At 48.8% G+C, this 15,321-nt stretch overlaps 7 protein-coding genes across 7 annotated transcripts; 4 read left to right on the top strand and 3 right to left on the bottom strand.

The window, feature by feature from the left end:
• Positions 1-284: 284 nt before the first annotated feature.
• Positions 285-1,367, top strand: UA08_00786 (hypothetical protein; the record flags this gene model as incomplete). The annotated part of the gene is made up of 4 exons (XM_020260630.1): positions 285-489; positions 615-706; positions 772-958; positions 1,009-1,367. The coding sequence occupies 4 exons, from the start codon at positions 285-287 to the stop codon at positions 1,365-1,367; spliced, it is 843 nt and encodes a 280-aa protein (XP_020124193.1).
• Positions 1,368-1,727: 360 nt separating this feature from the next.
• On the bottom strand, positions 1,728-3,210 carry UA08_00785 (Isocitrate dehydrogenase; the record flags this gene model as incomplete). Its single annotated transcript, XM_020260629.1, has 6 exons — positions 1,728-1,799; positions 1,857-2,576; positions 2,634-2,756; positions 2,817-2,903; positions 2,998-3,063; positions 3,121-3,210. The coding sequence occupies 6 exons, from the start codon at positions 3,208-3,210 to the stop codon at positions 1,728-1,730; spliced, it is 1,158 nt and encodes a 385-aa protein (XP_020124196.1).
• Positions 3,211-3,576: 366 nt separating this feature from the next.
• On the top strand, positions 3,577-6,724 carry UA08_00784 (hypothetical protein; the record flags this gene model as incomplete). Its single annotated transcript, XM_020260628.1, has 2 exons — positions 3,577-5,940; positions 5,996-6,724. 2 exons carry the CDS (start codon positions 3,577-3,579, stop codon positions 6,722-6,724), a joined length of 3,093 nt encoding a protein of 1,030 aa, XP_020124195.1.
• A 156-nt stretch (positions 6,725-6,880) lies between these two features.
• UA08_00783 (hypothetical protein) lies at positions 6,881-7,606 on the bottom strand (the record flags this gene model as incomplete). Its single annotated transcript, XM_020260627.1, has 2 exons — positions 6,881-7,392; positions 7,468-7,606. 2 exons carry the CDS (start codon positions 7,604-7,606, stop codon positions 6,881-6,883), a joined length of 651 nt encoding a protein of 216 aa, XP_020124190.1.
• A 798-nt stretch (positions 7,607-8,404) lies between these two features.
• On the top strand, positions 8,405-10,822 carry UA08_00782 (hypothetical protein; the record flags this gene model as incomplete). Its single annotated transcript, XM_020260626.1, has 1 exon — positions 8,405-10,822. The coding sequence occupies one exon, from the start codon at positions 8,405-8,407 to the stop codon at positions 10,820-10,822; it is 2,418 nt and encodes an 805-aa protein (XP_020124189.1).
• A 734-nt stretch (positions 10,823-11,556) lies between these two features.
• On the bottom strand, positions 11,557-13,340 carry UA08_00781 (hypothetical protein; the record flags this gene model as incomplete). The annotated part of the gene is made up of 4 exons (XM_020260625.1): positions 11,557-12,538; positions 12,598-12,899; positions 12,972-13,224; positions 13,294-13,340. 4 exons carry the CDS (start codon positions 13,338-13,340, stop codon positions 11,557-11,559), a joined length of 1,584 nt encoding a protein of 527 aa, XP_020124192.1.
• A 646-nt stretch (positions 13,341-13,986) lies between these two features.
• UA08_00780 (hypothetical protein) lies at positions 13,987-15,229 on the top strand (the record flags this gene model as incomplete). The annotated part of the gene is made up of 3 exons (XM_020260624.1): positions 13,987-14,029; positions 14,064-14,324; positions 14,385-15,229. 3 exons carry the CDS (start codon positions 13,987-13,989, stop codon positions 15,227-15,229), a joined length of 1,149 nt encoding a protein of 382 aa, XP_020124191.1.
• Between the last annotated feature and the right edge of the window lie 92 nt (positions 15,230-15,321).

The raw sequence follows: 15,321 nt of genomic DNA, 5'->3' as shown, positions 1-15,321 counted from the left end.
GCGTGTTCGTCAGTGAGAAGAATCAGCTACGCGGGGAATCGCGTCGACAATAACCAAGCTGTTTCTGGTATAGCCTGAGGCGTGACATGCACGGACCATTGCTTAATTTCCGCTCTTCCTCCGCGCCTCGCCTGGTCAATCTTGCGGCTTGCACGAAGCATCGTAGCTTGGATCTATACCACGCAGCAATTGAACCCGGCGCCATTAAACCAGGAAATCTGGGGGATTTTCATTTGCGCGCTGAACAACCTCGCCTGCTCCTTAAAATTCTTCCAACCTACAAAATGCCACCCAGAAAACGACCAAAGCTTTCATCGCGTGCGACATCCACCACGCCGCAAGTCGAGGCTACAAAACAACCATCTTCTGCGCTTAGCGCCACAGACAGCACGCATAAGTCGGATACTGAGAGTGAATTGGTGAACGATCCTTGGACGGATGAGCAGGAAACTGCGCTGCTGAAAAGCATCGTCCGGTGGAAACCCGTTGGTCCGTTGCTTTCTTGCACCCTCAAAGACTTTCGACACGGACAGAAATTAATATGAGTTTTCTTCACATAGGGATGCATAAACATTTTAGGATGCTGGCTATATCTGAATATATGAAAAGCCAAGGTTACGCGCCTGCAGACGAAGAACATACCCGTATTCCAGGAATCTGGAAAAAGCTCACTTCGCTATATAACCTCCCTGCGCTGGACGAAAGGGTCAGTGATATTATACCGTTTGATCTTTCAGTATTCAAGGGCCTTTTTGGTTGACAATGTTACAGGAGGATTCAATAATTACACCAGAGGCAGAGGATTCAGAAGAGTCGGAATACTGCCCCTTTGAACTACCAGAAGATGAATATGGTGAAATGATGTTTGCAAAGCGACTTGCAGCAGAGCGATCAGAATCGCCAGAAACTTCTATACAGGCCGAGTCTAGGAGGGGTAGCACAGTTGCTGATACTGATGGTAGGAGCTCCAAAGTTGGCGTCAAGGATGAATACTAATGATTGATCTAGAACCGCGCTCATCTCCGGCACCATCCCGTGGTCGCCGTGGTAAGCCAACGAGGGTGTCTACCCGCGGTACCCGGTCGACAAGACTACAGACGGAGGTCGAAAAGCCATCTTCATCGGCTCCTGCCACCGAAGATGAACAAATAGAAGATGCGGATGGGAACGAGGGAGACGGTGAGGATGAGGGGGATAGTGACGTGGGTGAAGGCGAAGTAGATAATGATGCGGACGAACAAGATATGGAAGCTGCAAGCTCTCCGGCGACGAGAAGTACACGAACGCAAACCGCCAAGTCTAAGAAAGACAAGAAGGGCTCGACAGCCACTAGTACAACGACAAGACGCACTGGAAGACGTCGGTGATAGCCTAGTTATGTATACTTTTTAGAAACTGGCGTTTGGTGTTGATGCGCGACGAATACATGTATCATTTATTTGGACAAAGATATGGCATTGGCAAGACTTCAATCATAACGTGGTCCTTCATAAGACGACTTTTGAAAATTTTTTTCATTAAGAGATTAGAATGGGAATGCTTGACGCAGAAGCTAAACACACTGTGATCTCTCTGTTTTACTAGCACTTGCAAATACAGGTAAGAAGAACTGTTTCATTACCAACCATGTCTTACATGCACCAGATTTAATTCGTGAGGTGGTAAAAGGAATCTAGAAATGCATAAATAGTACAAGATGAGGCGTATCAGGTGTATTTAGATTTTGCTTATAGACGCTTGATAATAGCCCCGGCGTATTCGTGGGTCTTGGAAGATCCTCCAAGATCACCCGTAAGTGTCTAGTAAATAGTCAGCATCCGCTTTATATTAGCTATGTGGGTGATACATGTACGCACCTTGCCTTCAGCAAGAGTCTCAAAAGCAGCCTTTTGAATACGAGCAGCGTGCTCGTTGAGACCCATGTGCTGCAACATCATAATACTGCTCAACAAGAGCGCTGTGGGGTTAGCAAGGCCCTTTCCAGCAATGTCGGGAGCGGAACCGTGAACAGCCTCGAAGATGGAGCATTCATCTCCAATGTTTCCGGAGGGAGTAAGACCAAGACCACCGATCAGACCAGCGCACATATCGGACAGAATATCACCGTAAAGGTTAGGCATAACAAGAACCTTGTCGTTATATGGGGTAGGATCGGTGACCATCTTCAAGCAGGTGTTGTCAAGGAGTTCGGCATCAAATTCAATTTCGGGGAACTCCTTAGCAACCTCGCGGGCAGTGTTGAGGAAAAGACCGTCGGACATCTTCATGATGGTAGCCTTGTGCACAACGCGAACCTTGTTCTTTCCCGAGGCCTGTGCGTGTTGGAAAGCGAAACGAAGGACACGCTCAGAAGCTTCCCGGGTGATAAGCTTAATGCTTTGAACGACACCGTCAACAACGACGTGTTCAATTCCGGAATATTCACCCTCCGTGTTCTCACGGATCAACACAGTGTCAACGTTGTCATATGGTGTCTTATAGCCAGCAATGGAACGGCAGGGTCGCAAGTTGGCAAAGAGATTGAAGGTACGGCGCAGAGTAAGGTTAAGTGAAACATGGCCCTTTCCGACCGGGGTCTGCCAGGAGCAATCAGCAACGTATCAACCATAGAATGGGAGGGGGGCTGGACGAACAGCAAGAGGGCCCTTCAGAGCAACGTAGTTTTTCTGCACACTCTGGATAGCCTCATCGGGGATGGTAGTTCGTCCATCCTTAAGAATGGGGGTAACGTCGACGGGCTCCCATTTGATAGGGACCTAAGTATGCAAAGTAAGCTTCGGCTATGCCTTTTCCAAGCTTTGAGGCTGACAGCGTACCTTGGCCGCAGCAAAAATATCCTTAACGGACTGAGAGATCTCAGGGCCGATACCATCACCTTCAATTAGAGTAACGGTGTAGTTTCCCTGCACAAGTTTCCCATCAGTATGTGTGCTTCATCACAGCGGAGAGTCGCGGAGCCATCCTGAGAAACCGACGCGCATGGAGTGGGAGCCATACATCGGGGCCTTTCTGTCCCTTAAATGCGCCGACGCGCTTATCGGCAGCAGCGGCGTAGCCACGAGCCTGTATATGCGGACTTGTTAGCAATGCGCAATTGAAAGTCGGGAGCAATTGACAAACTTGTGCAAAGGGAGATGCTTGGGTAGGAACATAGCGGAGTCCCCGCAAGCATTGGCGGGAGGGCGCAACGAAAGCACGCGCGGAGATCATTGTGACAAGAAGACAAAAACGAAGAGACGAAAAATGACTTGCAATTCGCAAAACTCCTCCCTAGAAATGGAAATTCTGTGGTGCTGGATAGTTCCAGAGGACAGAATGAAAAAAGGCAGGAAGAGTTTATCCGCGTTAGCTTCGCAAGTTCCGATTGCAGGGAAGGTGGGCTCCCTCGGCTGTGTGTGGCCAGCAAGCCGCAGCGTAACTTCCGCGTTTCGGAACTTTCTTGCCGTTCACTGTGACATCAACGCAGAATCGGACGGTAACCTATCTTGGTCTGCTATTGGGCACTGGACTCTGGAGTGACCGGCACACAGTGGATATCGATATCTGCTAGGTCTAGCAGCTCTCGGATCGTGCAAGATGGCGGAGGATATCGACGTTGCTGGCCACTACGGCATCCAGCATGCCTTTCCGGACGTGTGGCCTGCTGAGCTCGACGAGAGTGACGCTTCAGATACCGAGGACTTCGCTGCCGGCGGTGGCGCCAAACAGGAAAGACGCTCTGCACGATACTCGGCTCTAGGTGGAACGGGCAGTAGGGGTCTGGCAGCAGGCTCATATCGAGCAGGGGGCGCCGGTGACAATGTCGCCGTTAAAGACGAATCGGATCCCCTGGGGTCCTCTGACAGTGTGATGTATATCCTCAAACAGCGACGTATTCCCGTTGACGACGACCCGCGCTTGCGCAATCGATTCCTTCTGTCCTCGACTTCATTTTCTCCCGCTTTGTTTTTGGCCCAGGCGCATCAAGACGCCTCTACTAAAAGCCTACTTGAGGGTCTCGAGTTTCTGTCGCGTTCGATTGATAAAAAATCGGCTTCTCTGAAGGTGCTTGTGGAGGCCAACTTTGAGCGTTTCGTGCGCGCAAAGGCGACAATAGACAGCGTATACACGGAAATGAGAGACCAAGGAGCAAATAAAAACAGGCCTCAGTCACATCGTGCAAGCGGCCAATATCGCTACTCGCTCACTGGAGCTCCCCCACCAGCGCCAAGCGCTGCTTCGAAGAAGACTGCCCTTACCAAGGAGGCTGAATACGGGGTGAAGGGGATCCGGGCCCCCTTAGTTGAGGCATCGGTCAAAGCGGAAGAGTTATGGGGTCCTGCGTTGGGAGGTCGAGATCGCGAGCAGAACCTATATGCGCTTGTAAATGCCGTTGAAAGGAATCGGGCAGTGTATGAGACCGGCGGGAACATTTCTAGAGCGATCAAGCAACGGGACTTTCAATCCATATTTGATGAATATCGTCGAGCTAAGACTCTGAGAAATGAAGCTAAACAACTAGTTGATCGCGCAACAACAAGAGGCCGGCAATTGACAGATGATGAAAGTCACACTGTGTTGGCCACTGGGCGAATGTGGATTGATGTCGAACACCAAGTCGAAGCATTTAAAAGAGACTTGTGGCACCGATTGAGTGATGTTAATACTTCATCGTCTCATCTAACTGCAGCTGGACCGGTAGAGGAGCATATGGAGTTGATTGGAGCGCTTCTGGAACTCGGTGTGGAGGATAACCCTGTGTGGATTTGGCTTCTGAGCCGTTACGACTTACTCAAAACGAAAATTGTTACTTTTTGCGAACGATCTAGCGTCGAGATCGAGATTCTCAGACGCCGACTTGCCGCGGGGGAGAAGCCTAATATCCAGGCCATGGCAACTTTCCTGCGTGTATCTCTACGCGATGCGGAGCCGCTGGAAAGACTTGATACGGATTCAGTCATTGAGCTGTGGGAATGCATCCATACTTATTTGACGAAATTGCTATCTATGCAAACCGGCTTGCTGGGTGAAGTAGCTGAATTTTGGGAAACAGCGCAGTCTTTTATCAATGGCAACAAACAAAAAATGTTGCCCGCAGGGTTTGAAGGCGAGAGTCGCAAACACCATCGTCTACCCAATGATGGTGTGAAGCAGCTACAAGATGGCATTATCGAACTCGTCGATTTGATCCGAAAGAGCGTCCTTTCTTTATTTGCAGATCCTCCGATTGAAGATATCTCTCTTCTGGCTTCGCCAATTCCACCAAGCCCTGGCACGCCTGTTATTCATGTCACCCCTACTGAATCTCGATTTAAGCTCGACCCCAAGAACTTACCTCCAACTTCACCAAAACGTGGGGAAGCATGGGAGGAATTTGCATTCTGGCCTCCATACTCCAATTCATTGAGTAGCGTGCACTATTTAAGCAGATTCCTGATCCTGATTGGCACAGCCGCTAGTGATATGGCTGCATTATCTCCAATAACCACAGGAAGCACTTCTTATGACCGCCTGAAGAATCTTGTTAGTATAGCTCGTGAACGATGTGTACGTGTTGCTTGCGCTGCTTGGAATAAGGACGCCGAGAATTGCAAAATGCTCGAAGACTGGACCCGTGATCCAGAAAAACGAGAACTCACAAGAATGCCTGGATTTTTAGTTTCCTTTGAAAGCATGGTGCTGGCTGGGATGCAGAAGATTCTTTACATTTCAGAAGCCATGAGCAAGGCTGGCGCGGTTGACGTTGTTACGCCGCCCCCCGCCAAATTATTACAGATGGTCCGGTCTCAGTTTGTGACTAGTGTCTACAAAGCTCTTAGTGGCCTTGTGGAAAATGCTGAGCGACCGATTAACATAGGCGACGACGATGAATGGGGACTTGGCAGACCTACAGTACCGGTACGGAGTATCGATGCGGCATCGACCATCATCACAACAGACAGTGTCGATGCAAGGAATAGGGTAAGTTCTCGACTGGGTCCCCGTATAATATTCATTGCTGACTTGAGAGTCTCAGAACGTACGGATGCTTCTTACTCTGTCAAACCTCAAGGCACTTCAAACAGAGTTTGTTCCTCAGCTGGTGTCCAACTTCGAGACGGCTTTCTCTGTTAAATTGACAGATGAATCAAACACGATTCGCGATGTACTTGGTCAGATTGATGCTAGACTGTTTCAGTCGTACACAAACCCGACAATCACGGCTTTGGATGCTGTAATCCAGGAAGGCATCAAAGCACCAGACTGGGTTCCGGTCACAAACCGTCCGGAGCAGGTGAAGCCATATGTGTACACAACAATGCTGACTTTGGTACTCGTACACACCGAGATCTCTACAACCATCCCAGTTCAGCCTGGATCATCATCGGCATCTTCTTCCTCATTGTCGTCTTCAGCGAACCCCTTGCTAAGCGGCGTTCTTTGCCACCTCATCACGAAGATATCGTCGTCACTCCTCTCAGCATTTCAATCCCGTGCTAAATACACGCTGCCTGCACTCATGCAAGCTACCTTGGACACTGAATTCGTCGCGCAAACCATGTCGCAGTATGTGACAGAGGAGGCATCTTCAATACAGAGCCAAATCTACCTAGAACTCGATCGACGAACCAATAACGAAGCGCGTACCAAGCTACAGGCCGAGCTGGGCGAGATGCGGGGGATTCTGAAGAAATTGCGTGAGCGAACCAAAGGCGAGTTTGCATGTTTTAGGAAAGTGAGGTCTGCCAAAGCAGCCGCGCAATAGTTTTCCAGTCATATCAATCCTCTCTACATATATACGACCCACAGAACACAGCAGCTATGTTTAGAGACATGTAGATAATGCAAAAGGGTATCTTGGCTTGTATCGTGTATTTCAAGAACAATAAATGAAATTGGAAATCAAATAGAATGCATCAATTTATTGAGATCCCACAGTACGCTGGATCTTACTCAGAAGAACTTTGCTTTCCCGACCAAGCCTTCGCTTTCCATACTGGTCAGGCCTCCTTGCCCTTGCCATAGCTTCCCGCTCCTTAGCTTTCGATTCCCTCTCTCTGTGTCGAGCCTCTTGCTCCTTCCTACGCTTCTCGGCCAATTCAATCTCTTTCTTGAAAGCGGACGGCTTAGGTCGTCGTTTCCGACGGCCCTGTTCCCTCGCCTCGTCTCGCCTCTTAGCTCTCCTTTCCTCCTCTATAGATTCTTTTTCTTCAGGACCATCTAGCATAGCTTGGCGATCGGGGTGCAATTCCAGACTAGTGGTGGCTGGTGTCGCGGAATCAGCATTCTCAGTAGGTCCTTCATCGCCGTCGTTGTTGTCGTAGTTATAATAACTAGACCGCACAGGTGCAGATTCTTGTTCGGCAGCTTTTATTTTTGCATAGGCCTTCTTGACCTTGGCCTTCTCGATTAGATCACGTTTGATTTTCTGGGCTAAAAAACGTAGGGGATTAGCATGAAAAGTGTCCTTTCTTAAGGAGAAGCGTGATAAACTAGGAATCGACGTACTTTTACGCCGGTATGTGCCATCTGGCAAATTGTCTGGTCCAACCGTGAAGCCCTTCCTGCGTTTGTGAGTTTCCGGTGCAGCGGTGGATGCCTTCGAATCGGCGGCATAGTCTGCGTCAAGGGGCCGTTTTGGTGCCATTTTGAGAGAAACAAAGGAAACGAAAAAGATATTATCAAATAGCCCAATGCAGTCGTATACCAGCAGCTGCTTATGGATGTAGACTACAGCTAGTTCTGGTGATGTTCGTGCAGACGCTCCACTATCAACAGTTTCATTTTTTTTTTTTGGCAGCTCCGCAAAATTCCAAAGTCCACCGAGGGAAGGCCCCACCCATGGCGCTAGGCAAGCGCCAAGAAACACTTAAAAAGCGTCGCCTCCAGCGGCCAATTTAGCAGCGATCATTCATTTTCTTTTGAGAGAAAGTGCTAAGACATCCTTTATTTTTCCCTTTCTGCGTCACAACGTCAGCTGTCGTCTCTTCGCTGGACTTGCATAGTGCGCATTATGCTGCATGTTCCGGCTGGCTGCGGAGCCAGAGATCATCGACTGACTTCATGTTTGTTAGTCAGCGGGTAGTTATTAGATAAGTCACCGGTTCATGCGCTCCCTCAACCTCCGATCTCCAACCTCACCTCACCTCACCTCACCTCACTAAACCATGATCTCGACTTGACTGTAGCCATCCGCCGACTTTCTCGCTTTGTTGTGCTTTATCTTTGTTCTGTTGTCCGTTTGACTGTTGCCTGCAGCCAGTCTGCCAGCACATACTATTGCATCTCCGAAGTATATTACGTCGTCCAAGGTTCTTACCGCCACCCGATTGTGTCTGTCAGACCTCATCCGCTACCTAAAGAGCGACAAGGACTTCTCCAGTCTGTGCTTCTGGTTGAGATGTTAATATCACTTCGCGGCTTATGATCTATATAATAACTTAAAATGCCTATATTCCACGACCCGGAAAGATCAAACGGCGCTCCGTCTCCAAGCAAATCAACCGGCAGTGAAAGCGGCAATATTGAAAATATTTCCGGGTGTTCAGGTTCAGAATGGAGATACCATCAGTTAGCTGATATTCAAATGAGCGAGGCCTCGTCACCAGACCAGCAAATCTATGACCGCCACCATTCCTCCCGGTTACAAGCTAATGGCCTAGAAGTGCTCATACAGAGTCTAAAGCAGCGGGAATTTCCTGCTTGGGGGTCTCATAATATAAACTTAGAGAGCAAGCCTGAGGATTATCGTGCTTACCAAAGTTCTCCCTCTCAACCATGGACACTGGAACTGGAGAACAATAGAGAAGATTCACCCTCAAAACCCGCGCGGCAAGACATATTCGATGAGAGGACTAGCTTGGCTCAACCTGGCGAAATCGAACGTCCACGCTCCGCGCTACATTCTGGAGATTTTAGAGAAGGTGCTGCTCAAACAGAACCGCCGGATTTTCCTAGATATGGGGGCTTAAACTCTACAACGCAGGACTCTCCATCCTTTAAGCGCTTTGGTTCTTCACCCACTACGCCATGGTTTAATCCAGCTACTCCTTCAAGATTCATTTCCAGAGATTCTGAGACAGTGACTGGGAATTCCCAAAGTATCTCAAGTGCCAGATCTAGGGCACCTTCTCTTGGGTCATTCTCCTCAAGCTATGTTCTGAAGGCTCCCACTAGTCCATTAGTGTATCAAGCAAACAATACCGATTTAGACTTCTCACCAAAGCTTGAATCCGTCGATTTTACCACAAATTCAAACAAGAACAGCCGTCGGCGTACATTGCCACCAGAAACGTTTATGCAACTTCGTAACTCGCCACCAAGCCAATCACGAAACTTCAATCTAAGCAGGTCGTTTGCGACAGTTCAAGGAGGGGAGGGCCTGCGACACCAGGCGTATCAACCCCATCGATCACCGGCATGTAGTCTTCAACCTGCATCGTCACCGCAAACGCCTTTTCGGTTGCGGCGACCATCTTTATCGTCAGACTTGTCTCCTCGTATTCATGCTTCAATGGTTGGCTCGTATGAAGAGTCTATCTTACGCGGAAGAATGTCTACGACTCCGTCGAAGCCTTTGGACTTCACTGCAAAGATTGGTGTTCTGGGCAAGGGCAAATGTAAAGCTAATTTGAGATACCCACCTCACGTCACAGTACCCTTTCCAGCTGTCTTCTATAGCTATCCCACATCAGGTGCTGGCCGCTCAATCTCGGATGACAGTCCTAGTCCATACGTTGGATTGATTGATCTTGAAAATTCATTGCCCCGAGGGGATAGCTCGAGCGGGAGCAACCGGAATCGCAACCCAAAGACGTCAGACTTGCCTGGAAATAACCATTCAAGCACTCTCATACCAAGCTCTGACTTTAGCGAATGCCACAAACACGAAAGGCGATCTGGTCGTACCGATGTCGTCAAGGCTCCTCCCGGGGGCGCCTATCGCATCCCTCAACGTGGTCAGCTGCAAATTGTGATCAAAAACCCGAACAAAACTGCCGTCAAGCTATTCCTTGTTCCATATGATCTCGACGGCATGGAACCAGGCACCAAAACATTCATTCGGCAAAGAAGCTATTCGGCGGGCCCGATTATTGACATGCCTTTGACAGCACGGAAGAATCTAGGCACTGATCGTCCTGAAGCGTCTCTCAATCCGACAAACGACCCTAAAGACAAACCCACCCTGAGATATCTCATCCACTTGAATATATGCTGCCCAGCTAAGGGTCGATTTTATCTCTATTCTACGATCCGTGTTGTCTTTGCCAATCGAGTGCCTGACGGCAAGGAGAAGTTACGGAATGAAATCCAGTATCCAGAGCCTCGATACAGCCCCTACAAGCCTGTAAAAGACACAACAAACACAGCTGTTCATTGCTCGGCAAGTGACAAGCATTACAGGAGACGTAGTGCTGGGATCGGGCTCAATGGAAACCAGTTTTTGGAAGATAAAGCTTTTCCTCATTCATCACCGCCTGTGTCCTCAAAAACGCAGGTGAACCCCGTATCATTCAAGCCGTCCATTCCCAAACCCAAAGGATCATTACCAGCTGGAGATTCTGTCGGCTCCATATTTTCGAGCAATTTCTGGCAGACTGAAAATTCTGCTTCATCTCAGCATCCAACCTCCGAAGACATGTCATTGGATTCTTCGCCTTCCAGGCCAGCAGACTCCCAATACTTGGGAGAAACAGAGATGGACAATGGCAATGATAGCGAACTTTATAACAAGCTCCAGAAAGGAGACACCGGCTATTGGACCGGCTACCCTTCCTCACCCGCATTTTCCAGCCCTAGAGAGAGTTTGCTCGCACAGAAGCTTAAAGAGTGGAATTGCAGCAGCGAACAGGCTGATCAATGAACCGATCTCGTTGATTTATCGAATTCCATCCGCGATGGATTCGAGACTTGATTATTATTCTTCTCATCAAACAATCTCTTGCCAGCAAGCGATTGATACCTCCATTCGCTCTATTATACGCAGAAAGCGTACTTCTGCATCCTCTTCACTTGAGCAGACCATATTTTTTTGATCCCGGAGATCACATATATATCCATATCGTATCATCATGAACAAGAGCAACCGGCTAATCGACAATTAGGCAATAGCAGAGTCCGCTCCACTATATATACATACCCGATACACCTGTTGATTGCTGTTGTTGCTGTACTTTCAACTCAGCGATCCGACAATTAGTCTTTGAACACAATGGCGTACATACTGCGTTGCTCTCGAATATATAAAAGGCTTTAATTGCTTGAAAATATTCATACGTTTTCCGATATGCATACATTCTAGGGTACAATCCGCGAATTACTTTATCGAGCTGTGAGCCCAGTCATGTATCTAGGTAGATCATGACTGTATTATTTGGTTGTATCTTTGAACTTACTACAACATCGGAATAAGAATCTTGAATCTTGAATATAATCTACATGAATATACTATAGCACCACTACTACCAACCTGAGCTAAATCACAAAATGTTTCAAAAGAGCAAGAACGAGAATTCTAGACCGAGGTTACTAGTGCAAGTTATCCCCTCCTAGAGTAGTCAAGAGACAAGTAAGGTAAAGCAAGTCAAACCTGCAATTCTAACCAGCATGTTCAACAATCTCATTGACAAGCACGCCGTCCTTGACATAGCTCTTGATCTGTTCTGGAACTGGGCATTCAATGGTGTCGTCCCCTTCGTCCTTCGGCGGTAGCAAGATGTTGACACCCATTGTCTTACTGCTAAAGACCTCCAGATTGATACTTTCCGGTGAAAGATAGACGGTTGCGCCATCTACCTGATCCAGAAGTAAAGTCGGGACAACGCCACCGACTTCCAGCGCAAACTTTGCGGATTTGATCACCTCCAAACTGCTGACCAGGGACTCGACGATGATTGAGAGTCCAGTGCAGTTATCGATCGAGATCGCGTTTGCTTTTCCAGTCACTTTGACGATTGCCTTGTTGCAGCGGGAGATGAGAATAGATTGGTTCTGTTGCGCGGGTATTTCGATTATATCAGAGGCGTTGTCGAAGTGCTCAATATACCATTTGCTGCCCTCCAGATCCTTTCGGGGAGGTTTCTTGGCACGCATGCTCTCGGGCTTGGGCTTCTTGCCCGGTGCAGGTGATTTAGCCCTACTGATAGGCGATCCGAGACTACTTTGGGAGTCGGATCGCTCTGGAACTGTAGAGCTTGCTCGAAGACTGGGGTTCTTGTGTGTCATCTGAGATTTGTCTACCTTGCGGAGACCCGATGTGATGGCATCACCCTGGTTCAATTCAGCAAACACTGCAGACATGTCCCCTCCTTCTTTTGCGCCAGAGGAAGGGGCACCTAAATCAGCTGGCGGTGGTGGAGGCGGTGGAGGTGGAGGCGGCGGCGGTGGTGCACCGGCAGCCGGTGCGGGAGCAACCGCTGATTGAGATGCACCTGATTGAATCTGTTTCAATGCATCCAGAGCAGAGATGTCGCTCTGGTTGTTCCAGGTCAGGCCTCTTTGATAGTGGTTATTCAAGAACGAGGCAAGTGACCGGAAAACCTTGTAATATGCTTGTATGTACTGGACATGTTGTGGATCTCTGTTGTCCCAAAACAATCAGTATTTGCTCAATAGAATTACACCGCCTGATATGCTTACTTTTCTTTGTACTCTTTCAAAACCTTGTTTCCATAGTATTGAATTCCGCCTAACATGTCGTTGACAAAGGTTGCGGGTTTCATCTCGAAAAACCAGCCCAGCGCAACAATGCCTTCGGCAACGGCGCTCAAATGGTTGAAATACGGTGAAACCCGGTTAGACTCGCGGATATTGTTGATCGTATCGGATGCTTTGTGGAGCTCGGTCATGAGTTCTGGGTTGAATGGGTCTGGTTTTTTTGCCTTGGTGGTGACGAGAATAAAGGTACGCTCTGCCTGGAATGCTTGAAGAACTGCCTCGGACTGTTATCAAAGTCAATACCATGTCCATAATTGGCTACCGCGTCATTTTGTGCATGTCCTCGGAACTAATACCTGTTCTCCGACTAGGCCGCCAATTTCCTTTCCAAGGTCAACAAATGCCTGGACATCGCTTTTGATGAGCGCATCAAAGTCCTCGATTTGTTGTGGATCCGGTTCAGGTGTTGGCGCTGGCGGTGAAGGGGCCTGTTTGGGAGGCTCTAGGGCTGGTGGCTGCACAGGAGTTGCAAGGCTCGTGTGGCTCGAGGGGCTTGCGCCCTCGAACGACATTGCCATATCCTCAAGGCGAGAGGTTGCTGCCTCAAGCCTGCCAGTGAGGTGTCAGTCGTCGGATGTTCGTGGCAATCGGACATTAAGAGTAATTATCAACTCGTACCTCTTGATGAGGGTTGTCATGTTATGCATTTGACTCCCCGCCGCCATTGTCGCCGACGCTGTGATAGAATCCCGACTGAGCGATATGGAGGGCGACGTAATGGTACAAGCTGGCTGAGCTACAGCCAGGGGCTACACCTCAGTTCACGCCTCCGGCAAAATGCCGAACCCCCAAACTGTAGAAGGCGCTGGCAGCTGACGAAAGAGCAGCTGCAAGATGAAAGTAGACAGAGTATAGAAATGGCGGTGCTATAAGTTGACGCCAAAGACAAGGAGTAAACAGATGATCAACTCAAGAGTTGTTCAGGTGAGGCTCCGAAGCGGCCAGCTTGCGGACGCCGGCCCGCCCGCCCATATTTATTTCTTGCCTGAGGCAGCAATATATTTAGGCTTCCGCTTTCACCCACACAAATCATGGCCCGATAACATCATCGGTTGACGTGGGAGCACAAGGCTGACGTGTTTTTGTTTTGAGACATAACTCATTCGTACTCTAATTGGTGTCCAATCCCCTAGCTGTAACCCCCGTTACCTGCGAGTTAGTCAAGGCATCCTTGGCCCAGGCAGTCCAACGGATTTGCAGGAGAGAACCCCTCAAAGGGAAGATGATGTCGCATAACAGCTCCTCGCCTCTCGGGCCGGAAGCCGAGGTGGACTTCTGTAGCTTGGGAATGTTCATAATAGGCATGTATCAATGGCATTTCACTTGATAGCTGCGTACCATCGCGCTCAACAATGTATGTCCTATTCTAACATGCCCGTGCCTCCTAGATGATATCGAGTTTAAACCACCCACTCCGTCAGTCTATGGCATTATAGGGGGTGCTGGATCATTTGCTGTTATAGGAGCGCGCATCGTTGCCGGGGCGGAGCATGGGAAGGCCGTGAGCTGGATTCTGGACGTGGGATCCGATTTTCCGGCCGATATGATGAGCACCATTCTGTCATGGAACACAGGATGTATTATTCGGGAGGACAAGAGCCGACAAACTACTCGAGCATGGAACGGATATGGCGAAAATGAAAAAAGAGGTGAGGCTGGCTGAACACCTTTTCTGTGTAGCAAGCGGACCTAATGAGAAGAGAAAAAAGACTTCAAATATTTGACACCAAAGCTACGGCTGGACCCCTGGATGCTTTCAGATGCCCAGATTTTCTCAAAAACTTTTCACATGGTCTGCTCCTCCGAGCGATGTATGCTCATCGTTCAGGACATTCTCCAGCGGCAAAAGTCGGCGGGTTTAGGTCGGTCTGCAAGGCCAATATTCGTATGGGAACCGGTGCCTGATCTATGCACCCCAGAAGAACATGTAAAATTCCTTGAAGCCTGCCGCGTGGTTGATGTGGTAAGTCCCAATGAGCTGGAGCTAGGCATGATGTTTGGTCGTCCAGGATGGAACGAGACCAATGAGGATGATCGAAAGCTTGTTCAAAGCATACTGCTATCTGGCATCGGACCAGAAAGCCAAGGAACTCTAGTTATCAGGGCAGGCAAGGACGGAAGCTACAGCTATTCAAAGGGTCAAAAAGGATTATGGCTACCAGCATATCATCAATCACAATCAGGCCAGGCAAGTAAAGTTGTCGATCCTACTGGGGCCGGAAATTCTTTTCTTGGTGCCTTAGCACAAGGCATGATCTCCCAAGGTCGCAAGCCCAGCCATGTTATTAATGATGTGCTTGCATCTTCAGATGCTTGGAATGAGATCAAATTCCAATGGGGCAATGACGGTCAGGTCCCCAAGGCGTTAGTCTGTGCTACAGTGGTAGCCGGATTTGTTGTAGAACAGATTGGGGTGCCTACAATCTCGACAGCGGAGGATGGAAGTGAGCTTTGGAACGAAACTGGGTTCAGTGAAAGACTTCGTAATTATACACAGCGGTTATGCACAACCCTCAAACAGCTTCCGCAGAATCATGAATGGATGAAAAATTAAATCCCTCCTTTATCAATTCTTTGTAGATTGGTAAAAAATCTGTAGCTGCAATCCATATCCCCGCGGCACTTAAGACGCCCAAAGCTTGCCTC

Source organism: Talaromyces atroroseus (assembly GCF_001907595.1).
Source record: "Talaromyces atroroseus strain IBT 11181 chromosome Unknown scaffold_0, whole genome shotgun sequence".
Lineage (NCBI taxonomy): Eukaryota > Fungi > Ascomycota > Eurotiomycetes > Eurotiales > Trichocomaceae > Talaromyces > Talaromyces atroroseus.
This window is presented reverse-complemented; position numbering and strand designations above follow the sequence as displayed.